Source organism: Anopheles gambiae, chromosome 2, assembly GCF_943734735.2.
Source record: "Anopheles gambiae chromosome 2, idAnoGambNW_F1_1, whole genome shotgun sequence".
NCBI lineage: Eukaryota > Metazoa > Arthropoda > Insecta > Diptera > Culicidae > Anopheles > Anopheles gambiae.
Genome location: NC_064601.1, coordinates 108,028,886 through 108,040,497, shown reverse-complemented (window position 1 = coordinate 108,040,497; position 11,612 = coordinate 108,028,886). Strand labels below are relative to the sequence as shown.

The following is an 11,612-nucleotide window of genomic DNA, read 5'->3' as shown; positions in this document are numbered from 1 at the left end:
CCATATCCATTCGATTAAGTAAAATCGTTTCGGGCAGGTTTTTTTTTTACCGTAACAAGGTGATGTATACATTGCAGTATTTTTTTATGGAGTTTTAAAAATTTGAAATGATCAGAGTTTTTTTTGTGGTAGGAAGGTGTTGGTGAACGATTGGAAGTGCAACTGGAGCGTCGCCTGCGTTGGGTGACCCGCAGCAAGCACAGGTTGACCGTGGGGTGGAGTCGAATAAAACCGAATGCAGAATGAAATGGGGCCGACCGATGAAAACGAAAACTGTCTGCACCGATAGCAGACTAGCCTACGATGGATTAGCTTGGCGCCAATCATACGCAGACACACACACAGACAAACCGTTTGCCCACCCATTTTTTGTGATCAGCCAAAGCGTCGAGAGGGCGGATTGGATTATTATTTGCGTTTACGCGCGATCCCCGAGGGGGGCCCCAACAGGGTGCACCGCATATCTCGAGCAACCTCGCAACCCTGGCGTGATGGTTACGCTGTCAAATAAAATTTAATGCAAGGAGAGTTGCAAATGGGACAAAATCACCCTACAGAGACAGAGAGAGAGACCACTCTCGCATGCAAAAAAAGAATCCAGAGCACTCCGGTCACAAATCTGGACCAATAACGTCGATGATTTATGTCTGCCACACAAATGTTTAGGAGTGCGTGCAAAAAAAAGCGGGGTATGTCTGCTTTGTTGCTGTGGTTGTCGCCTGTTTGCCACCATCGCATCGCGGGGCAGCGATAGAATCCGGCTGCGTACGGTTGTCCAGCCCAGTTGCTCGGTATGGTGCGTGTTAATTATAAGGCTACTTCTCTCGGTCACCGTCGTTCCGTCGGCACCTGGCCACCCGGTTGGCCTGGTTGGCCGAATCGAAGGTTGCACACGATCGATCAGGCTGGTTCGCACCGAGGACGCCCGAGCAGACGAAGACGAGGAAGAAGGGATAATTAGGTTGGAGATGGAATTCCAAAGATGAAAGCCCAAGCGTGGGTGGCGGGCTGTGTTCTAGGGTGATCGATACCATTCTTACGTCAGGCAACCGGATGCTGGCGAGATTCCGGATACGGATTCGAGGGTGGGACAGACAGACAGAGAGAGAGAGAGAGAGAGAGAGAGAGAGAGAGAGAGAGAGAGAGAGCCCGCCCCAACTGGTCGCGTTGGTGTCACGGTTAATGGTTATTGCTAGACCTCGATCAATATTGTGCCTATTAAAGTAATTCTCGACTGCGTCTTGCTAGCCTGCAGCGCACATAGCTACAATGTTTCTGCTAAGAACAACTCAGCATTTGTATGTATGATTAGCCGTGGTGCTAGCCGAGCTAAGTTCCTTGTGTGACGCAGTGGTTTTTCGCATTGAGTGATAATTAGCGACTGTTTTCAGATGTTAAGAATGTGATTATGAAAGGATTGATCGTGTCCGGGTTGTTACAGTGAGCCATTGAAGTACAATTTCACTTTCACCAGGAACTGTTGAATGCTGTATAGAGTGGCATGTACTTGGCATGATCTCAAGATAATTAGAAGTACATCGTTGATTATGTCTGAGTGCTTCTGTCATCGCACTATACAGCTTTATAAATGAAGTTATGAATATTGTAACATTCCTGCAATTCTATCGATATGTACCTTGCGTTTATCAAAATCTATAAGATAAGTCTGCTCTCCAAACAAGTAGAAATAGATCCTTTACTCTAAAATTCACATTTATTAAATAGATAACAATATTAACATTCTAAACGTAGCCCATCAACCTGCTCAAACTCTGTTAGTTCGTGCAACTGTTCCACTCAATATTGTTTGCAGTTAAATTAGTGTATCACTGATGTATGTGGACATTCACGCACCCTTCCGACGACAAACACCAACAGAGCAGATACAGTCCGGGCTTCTATTGCACTATACGCCTTCCCGTTTTGTTCCCTCCGGCATAGTTCAGGCATAGTTCTTCGCGTACACGGGCACGTTTCGCGAGTGCTGACGTGACAGCATCGACTGTACCATTCGCTGCGACGCACGCTTCTGCTCATCGGGATGGAACAGTACCGGACCGGTGCGGGCCTGCCGGCTTCCTTTCGACTTGAAGTAGCTCGCGTAGTCGGGCCGCGCCGGACCACGGGCAGCAAACTTGTACACCGACGGGGTGGCAAAGTTCTTCAGGCCCGGCGTCGTCAGCGGCTTCAGCAGATTCTTCTTCGGTTTGCTGTCCACCTGGATGGCGTGCACTTTCGCCTTCTGCAGCGTGACCGGGTGCGACACGTGATTGTTGTACTGTGCGAACGGTCGGTAGCTGTCTTTGGTGTAGTATGGGCCGAGATCGCTTTCGGAAAGATGCGAAAAATCAACATCGGGCGAGATGGGCTTCAGCTTGGATAGGTCGGGCGCTTTCACTTCCTCGATGCGAATGCTCGGCTTGAACAGGTCCTTGTCGGAGTCCAGCTGCTCGGAGAAGAAGTCGGCCGAGTCGGACACGTAGTGCTTGTGGCTGTGTTCCGTCTCCACCGTGACGTAGTGCGGCTTCAGCTCGTCGTGCGAGTAGTGCTGGAAGATGGTTTTCGGCGGTTCGTAGTGTTTGTACGCCACCAGCGGCTTCTCGAGATTGACGTGTGGCTTCAGCTCCAGGATCGAAGGGATGGGACGCTTCTTCTCGCCGATCTCGGCGATGTCTTTCTCGTGGTGGGGTAGATCCGAACTCAGAATGAGATGATCCTGGCCTTTGCTGAAGTGGTTAATCTTCGACTGCGAGTGATTCTCGTCGTAGTAGTGCGTTTTGTGCTCGTGCTGATCGTGAGGATCCCGCACGGGATGAGCGTTTGGGCCGTGGGTTTTTACGACCGCATTGAAGCCGGTTTTGGAATCGGCCGTATAGTCCACCTCACGTATCGAGCCGTCCGGTTCGACGACACTGTAGTGGCCCTTCACGATGCCATCGTCACGCGTTTCCCACTGCGACTTTACGTCGCCACTGTGCAGATCTTTGACGCCGTAGCTGAAAGAGTAGGCAGGATGGGCCTGCCGAGACGGAGAAGAGGATAAAAATGAAGGTAAGCATACATAAAAACATCAATAGAAACATCCAAACATAATTTTGAGATAGTCAACTGTTTACATATTCAAAACTACGCGATTTCGATCATAACGTAGCGCTTAAATGTGCATAATTTATTACGTGCAAATCACGGAGGAATGCATTTAAATGAGGTTCACATGAAATTCGTAACCACATCGTACCGCTACCAAACCGCACTGCAACACACAGCTGCCGTTGTGTGCTGTGTGGTCTAATTTAATTCACCATCACTTGGTCGCCACCCATTGCTCCTTCAATCAAACCATGCGACAAGGTGTGTAGGTCTTCGCACTCTTAGCGTCACGTTCGTTTGCTATCTTGCGTTTGTAGCGTAATGCAATATTAGTCGAGATGACTGTGCACTAGAGGAGGGGACATAAAGGCCGAACTGTTCGTACGTAGCGTTACAATGTAGCGTGTGCGTGAACGGGCGGTGAGAAGTTTATGATAATTTTCTTAATTAGAAAAATATGTTAAATATAATGTGTAATAAAAGGTACATTTAGGTTTCGATTACGATGTATATTTATTAGATACCGTCTGTATAAGGCAGGTCCCGAGCGATTTGTGCTATGTTCGTTACGCTGTAAATACCGTAGGCTGTATCGCGTGTTTGAATTTCTAGCATGATGTTTTCTGAAGTTTGTGAAAGAAAATACATTAAAGTTTCATTTAATTCATAACTGACAGAACGGTGAATTCAAAAAGCCTGATATTGGTAGTATAATTATCGACGTTAGGCTACGTTACAATGCGTTACGTAAAAATCATTAATGTTACCGATTAAATTCGTTTAACTGACGATTTAAAGGCTATCTAGCACGAAACCCGTGCCTGCTTGCACTCTGTTTGTGACATTCAGCCACAAATACCATTCGTCTATCATGTGTGCATTGAAAACGCACTCCAAAACATTGAAAAAAATCGACTCAATTTGCGATTTTATTTATCGCCCACCGGAGCAGTCGGTTCGCTTTTCGCGGATGTCCTCGGGATTTCCTCGGCGCAGTTTTGACAGCAGTCGTGAGCCTTCCCTTCGATTGATTTATTTCACAGCCCATTGGCACCCGCCGCAAATGTCGCTGTTACGGGGTGTTAAATGGCGCTCCAAATCCGACCGGCAGAGGGTTTGAACATACAGAAGTTTAATTCTGCGTACGCGACACGTCACGAGCGCACGAGCACGCGTCATGCAAATGCGCTCCGCGAAAAATTCGCCCTGGGTGGAGGTCCTTGGGTTCGGCGATAGGGACACGGGTTTGCAAATTAGTTTATTTTAAGAACGATGGAATGGTTAGTGCGTGAGTTTTTTTTTTGAAAACTCATTTTGGAGTGGCGACGAAATGAAATAGAGAGATAGAGAGGCAGTCCATTAGGTGGTGTGGTCGCTAAGTGCGTTTTAGACCAGGAAGAGATAAGAACTGCTGGTGTTGCTAGAGCCTGATTTGCATCCGACATGGTACAGCAACTATTGACGCAGGTCAGCCATGGGTGACTTATTTGTGTCTTAAAAAGTTGACGAGCACCATTTACGATTGGTTTGGGATTAATTAGGCGAGCAAACTTATGCAACTGCACTGCGGCGAATGGATAAAAACAGAAAAGTTGCGGAGAGCAGCAAGCGATAATGTGACTTTTAGCGATTTTTTTTTTTAAATTTGGCTTTGCTCTTTGCTCATTGCATAAGACGATTATTTGAACGGTTTCTATCAAACTGCGCTTGTGGGGTTGTATGTGAACGAGCCACACTGCTCTGTATCATCGATGGAGGATCATTATTGCTTAATGCAGATAAGTTCGATTGCATTTGCATTCGCGTATCGCAACCGGCAACCGGTGGTAAATGAGAGCATTCGCTCGGGCTTCGGTGCAGCGTGGTGCGCGTTCCGTTGGCGTCAGAAAGGTAAATCACACTTTTAAAGCCACTCTTGACCTCGTTGGTGACATTCCTGTGTACCGCACGGAGTCGCGGTCGTAAAGTGCCAAATTTATGGGTCCGTGACGCGTTGCGGGAAGCTGCACCGGAATGGAAAGTGAAGCTGAGTGCGTGCCCAACAAGATCGTAGCGCTGCTGGTGCGCTAATTATTCGCGCTGCGTTTGGTGTGTGCGTAGTGCCAGCTCGGTCAAGGTCGGCTTGGGAGGTACTTACGTATTCTGGCGCGTAGGCGTGCAGCGAGTCCTTATAGCAGGATGCCAAACCGATGCTGGCCGAGGCGAGTATCGCCATTAGAAAATGCTGTGGAAGAAATAATGGGGTAATGTGTATTTCATTAATAAGTTGGCTTTCGCTCTCTTTCTGTCTTGTGATGTAAAGGTTGTCTGCGTTGCGTAGTGCACTGTCATTGCAGGCTAAACGCTTGCCATAAAGAAAAAGATAATTAAGTGATAACGAATGGAACATGAGTTTGGCTTTTATTTCATGAGCTTGTTGGATATATTCCTTTGCGTTTCGTTTTGTTTCGTTACTTGCACTGTGAGCTGATTAAGGTAATAATGAATGGAATTATCAGAATGGAATAAGAATGGAAATTTATAGCGTTGCTTTGTTTAATATTAACCTGACGAATCAGAAAGCATTACAAGGTTTACCAAAAATACCCAATTTTATGAAGCCACTACTACTGGTACAGGCACCAGCTTTGGAGCATTCGGTCAAATGATTCAGTGACAGAATGATTCAAATGCGCCCGAACGTGCAGCGAAACGCAACATTGCATGATTCAAGCGTGAGACTATCACTGTGCGCGCCTAAATGACCGCTGGCAACTGTAATCTACTGATTCGATACGTTTAGCGACATCTCGTGCAATGCGTTCGCGGTCGAAACCGCCAAAGAAATTTCCTCGATGATTTATTAGCCCGCGGGTCCGTTTCCCAGCCAATTAAAATCTAAATTTACCTGCATCGGAGCCCGTGTGCGGTCGTCGCACACGAAACGCACCCCTGTATTCGCTTACTTTGGTGGATGGTTATTAATTTGGCGCCCGCCTGTGTACCCAGTACGACCCGGCGCGTCGTAAAAGGCCGTTTAATAAATCTTCAAATCGGCACCAGCCGATTGGTCGCGTGCAGTTTGCCGAAGAATGGTACACTCACGTGGCTGGCTCGTTGCCCCCGTTGTGATAAAAGGTTCGGTGTGCAACAATTGGAGCAGCAGCAGCAGCGGTGTGTGTGTGTGACAGTTTGATAAAATACATGCCCATTTGGAAGTGTTAGGCTGCTGCTGCATTACAGGGGCGGGAAAGCGCAACAGAGCCTTTCGGTGGACCGTCCCCAGTTTGCTTAGGTTAGAATTGCTTTCAGTTTTGGCCTGGCCAGGCTGGCGTGGTGTGGCGGTTGTGCATTGTGACTAAAAATGGTGACCTATCGCGTGTCTGCAGGCGGACGCTTTCCGAAGGCCGCAGCAGGAATGTGAGTTTTGGGGTGTGTCACTTTCAGTGCAGTTTAGGCGCTGCAACGAGATGACCTTGCACAAATGAAGTGCGAAGAATGGAAACGAATGAGTGGTAACATGAGTTTTCTAAGTAGTGGAAGGTTTAATTTTTGTGCAACTTAGCTTGAGTTGAGTTTATTATTAAAAATATGTTTTTCCATATTTTTGTTATACTTGCTGCTTCTGAAACTAAACATGGAATGGAGCTCTATTTTGAAGGAGACGTAGGATTTTTAACAAAATCTATGGTTTTACATTAATGAGTCTTCTTCTTCTTTATCTTTTTCTTTTTCTACTTTGAGTGGTAATGACGGGTTACAGAGTTTTTTCTAGACTTGTTTGTACCACGCGCGACTGACCACGCGCGAAAACCGAAACAACAATCATTTAAAAAAATGCTCATAACACACGTGTCAATTGAAAAGCCAATTAGAACGAACCGCAAAGTTTGAAAATGTCTAAATGGTTTAAAAAAAAATAAATATAGTGAAAAGATCTATATGAGAGTCGTGCTTTGTCGAACACTGAGCTAACCAAATGCTTGCTGCGAGGCGACAGTCTCTGGATGGGAATCGATCGGAGCGTTTATCGACCAGAGTGTCAAATTCCAGACGCTGCAGTGGAGACCATACAGAAGATAAGCTTTCGGACAAGTTAATATTTATTCTCCCTCAAATGAATTAATCTTATAGGATGATCAAGCTGGGTTAATGATACAATAGAGCTGGAATAATATTTAAGGGAAATTAATAATAAATTTAATTCAGTCTTGTTGGCACTCATTTAACGACAACAAAACGCCCAATAATCTATGAAAAAAGGTATGGTCAATTCATTTTTATTATTAAAATAAAGCTGCTTAGCTAATTGGCGTGAATGAATTGCTTAAACTCTCCCTAATATTCTAAACAGGAAATAAAACTGATGACACCATCCGGATTATGTAATTCATTTCAACCCATTGTGTAACATATTACACCACAAGCGACGAGCCCGAAGCACAATTTGTCAGCAATCGGCAAATGTGCGCGAAACGTTTCCGGCCGTTTGCGGAAACTTTGGCACATCGTTGTCACTGCTGTTATTTCACCCTTCCACACTCTTCCGAATGACATGTGCCGGATGGGCTCGTGAGTAGTGAGAAGATAATCATCTTACCCATTGCCTTTCGGCGTTCGGCTTTAACGATTCGCAAAACAATCGCACGTGTGCGCGATCCGTCGGTACGTACCGTACGGCGCCCAAACATCGCACGAAACCACGAACGGAACCGGTTCGCGAGAAGGAAGCATAATTCCCGGTCCCGGCCCACCGGATGTTGTTTCGCTTTTTATTGCACCGCTTTCCAATCCGTTGGCGGAATACGCAAAATGGGACGGTGAAAAACGAGTTTACCGTAGCCCAAACGCTATCGATAGACGACGATGGTTTTTGTCTGTCAGGCACACGGAGCGGGAGCGCCTCAGTGCATATGCAATTGTTGAATAATTCCTCGCCAAAAGTGAAACGTCCGCACCGAGCCTACCAAGGTGTGGGTGCATGATCGGGCACCGTGGCCCCAAAATGAGCTGGAACTAAATCGTTTTCATGCTTCTTCCCGCTCCTAATGCTGGTATTTTCAACCCAAAACGAACACCGGACCGGAACAGGCGAGGCGATCGTGCGAAAGTGAGCTGTAATGCGCCTGCCGGTACACGGTGCAGATGCAATCGCGTACCCAGGCCAGGTGGTGAATTTTAATGCAACATTTACGACATTGTAGGCGCTGTCGCTGTGGTCAGTTGGTGGCGGAAGAAAAATGGTCGAAAAGACGACATGCAAAAGCAAACACTAAGGAAATGTGTGCAAGAGCGAAAAGCGTTTTATTTACAGCCTATCATGCGCCGGCGTCGTTTTGCGAGCGTACGTTCAGCTGGGGTAGGTCAGTTCCGGCTGGGAAACGACTTGAATCGTGGGTCCGTTGGGCGATGGGTGAGCAAAGCGCAAAGGAAGCGTTTTGTAAGGAAAAAGATTAATGAGATGTTTGTGTGCTCGATCGAGCGAGCTAATTAAAGCAGCAGCATGCTGTCGGACGTGATTATCGCGTCGATGGGAGGCAATTTAAACAGCTAGGATAATTGTACAAGACGGTTAGAAAACATTAGGAGACGGTGATGTTTTCTAATGGACTTTGTGGGTCTGTTTGTCTGTTTTGTGATTGCTTTTGGGTGAAATCATGCAATAAATCTCACATTTACGATTAAAAGTTGAATGGATTCCAATCATGTTCTCTAGCATATCAAAATTCCAAATGATCATCAAGATGCACTCAATGCTTCCGTAGTAAAAAACTAGCCAACTTTATTTCCTTTCCGCTCAATATGGCTCCAATAACGTCGCATCCCCACTGTCTTGTAGTACACGACAGGAAATGCAACTCCGTTGACAAGCGATTAAATTAGCATTTTAACGCATCTTCATTTACACCTTCGCCAGCCTACACATGCATTTCGTGCCCGTGGTGTCACCGCAGTACCGGTACAAGAACCAGTCTGACACGAAACCGTGCCCCGACAGCCATTACCGAAGCTGGGTGAATTGTTGAATACCCCGGAAAACGGAGCAGTAACCAGGTTTTGTTTGCATTTGTTGTGAGCTTTACCAGCTTGACGATTGTGTAATGCTGATGGCAGCGCATCGATACTGCGCGAGTGATCGATGGAATCTCGATCTCAGGAAACCGATGGGAGATCGAGCAGCATCACGGAAGTGATGGTCAGGTAGGCGCGTGCTGTGTCGAATTTGTGGACGCCAGAAAACCAGAAAAGGATTACATATTCAGCATGACAGCATGACGGTATGCCAGTGTTTATGTATTTTAATTTCATTATTTCTAAACTCTCAAATCGGGTAATCGAGCTGGACAATTGGAATGATTGATAACGAAGTGCAAAACGATCGTACCAATCAGTTCATTCCGTTTCGTAATTCGTACCTCAGCGAAGTGTTTAATTTCGCACCATTATGCCGCGCTGATTAAATTTTATGTATTTCTAATCAACACTAATAGGTAGTGTTTTAAAAACTGGCCCGCTGCGATGCAACGACCTGCTAGCACGAGAACGAAATTATGTGTCTCCCCAGTGCCCTCCCAACCCCCTGCTGCATCCGTTTCTCGATCTCGGTTGCGTTCGAATGCGGCTCGAATCGAATTGGAAAACGGATTGAATTATGCTTCTATCGATCGATTGATTGAGCTGCCGCGAGACGTACGGGGTGGAGCATCGGAATGAACGCTATGATTAGGGGTTCGATTGAGTGTTAAACAGTAAACACGCAAATAGCGTAGCGGCTCCCCACGCTGCTGGAGTCTGCAAATCAAACCAAACCAGCGTTGGGTAATGGTGGCTGCGTAATGTGTGTGTGAAAAATAGCTGCGGGCAATCGATCGCGTTTGTTTGTTTGCGCTTGATTCGAATGATCTTTTCTTCCCATTTTAAGTGCCCCACAAAGGTGCTGTGTGTGAGGTGAATGAAAATAATTGTCGTTTTGTTTGGCAGTTTGGTGTCAATTGCAAAGAAGACTTTTATGAGATCAAATAAGCTTAAGAAGGCTCTCGAGCGTGCTTTTGAGCGAGCTTTTCCATCGTCCATCGTCAGCATTCCAGCACACCGTGATGTAGATGCAATTAATTGTATGCGTTTGCACACTCCTCGGCTATCTCCTACCGATCGGGGGCTCCGTGCGCGATTGGTGTTGGTGGTGACGCGATTGGCAAACGCTGGGCAAACATACTGGAACGGAGACAGAGTCGATCCGGTGCAATTGCCCGTACGCGGTACACTCGAAGCGTAGAAGTAATTACAGCTTTCATGCGTACCGAAAGCACTGCCTGCCCCGCCAGCGCCGACCATTAAGCGTTCGATTTATCTCCCGCTTTGCATTTCCCCGCTCCATTTCTACCGGCTACCTTTTCCACCCGTCGTGCACCCACTTGAGAGCTGCTCAGTTTGGGATGGAAAATACACAGACGCACTTGCTCACGAACGAAATGGACGGATGGTGTTTTGCTTGCCATATCCGTCCGAGAGCATTTTCACGTCGCGTCGCCACACAGCGCCACAGCGTTCTGAGCCACCCAGTGCGGCAAAAAGGTGGCCGCATTTTGACGAATGTAAGATTAAAATCACATTTAGCATGAAACGAGGTGCCAGTTTTGCCCATCATGTCTTAGGACCCACCATGTGTCGGTGTGTGTGCATACGGGGTCGGGTTTTTAGAGGGTGTAAGAGGGTGATGTACAAGCACGGACACACATATTTTATGTTATTTACACACAACAGTGGTAAAACCATCCATGGCGACACTTCGGATGGGAGGGGTGTTGGTGTTGCAGCAACGGTGCGCTCACCCGCGGGGGGAAATGCAAACGCGTCAGATTTGTTTTCCAGCTACGGTTCAGCTTTTTTTTTTCTTTCTTAATGTTGTAAACTTATCACACATTAGCTCTGTCAATCTGTCTGCCCGTGTGCTCGGGGGGGCAGCGACCGGCGCTCATTGTCGGTTGTGTTGATTTACAGTTCCGACAGCAACTCACCTTGGGCAGCAACATTTTCACCCGCAGCAATGTGTAAGTTGTGCGGGCAGAGCAGGGAACAGAAGAAGAAGGGCTACGGTACGGCCTTTCGTTTTTTTCACAAATATGCAATAAGAAGTCCTTTGTGGTACATTTGTGTTCAATGCGGTTATGCACAACTTGTCACCCTTGTTTCACCAGACAAAACAAACATAGAATGTCCTAGAGCGCAAACACTACACACGGCACACGGTACACCACTGAAGCGCTCCACCAACACAGAGCGTCTGCACGGTTTGAAGGTCTTTTCACCAGTCAACCGGTGTGCATCTTCACTGCCCGTTTATATACGTCGAGATTGGCGGAGCGACAGTGTTGGCGCACGTGCAAACGTTTGCTGGCTGGCAGGCAAGCCACGTTTCGGCCCTGTCCCTGTCGTTGCGATAGTTTGTTTTTTTTTCTTCGACAAGATCAAGAGCGAAGTTTCCACCGAACGGGGCGGCAGTAAAAGCCTTTCTCCCGCTTAGGCGATGCAGCGAGTGCAGA

General features: G+C 47.0%; 1 protein-coding gene across 1 annotated transcript; it reads right to left on the bottom strand.

Annotated features, from left to right (window-relative positions):
- Positions 1-1,695: 1,695 nt before the first annotated feature.
- Positions 1,696-11,397, bottom strand: LOC3290257 (uncharacterized). The gene is made up of 3 exons (XM_565332.3): positions 11,088-11,397; positions 5,228-5,314; positions 1,696-3,019 (listed from the first exon to the last, which is right to left on the bottom strand). Exons 1-3 carry the CDS (start codon positions 11,100-11,102, stop codon positions 1,943-1,945), a joined length of 1,179 nt encoding a protein of 392 aa, XP_565332.3. The 5' UTR covers positions 11,103-11,397; the 3' UTR covers positions 1,696-1,942.
- Positions 11,398-11,612: the final 215 nt, after the last annotated feature.

What these genes read in the sequence shown, in the direction of transcription:
- LOC3290257 (XM_565332.3), bottom strand. An exon ending in ACGCCTACGCGCCAGAATAC is followed by an intron (nt 3,020 to 5,227) that starts GTAAGTACCTCC and finishes CCGTCTCGGCAG; the next exon opens with GCCCATCCTGCCTACTCTTT.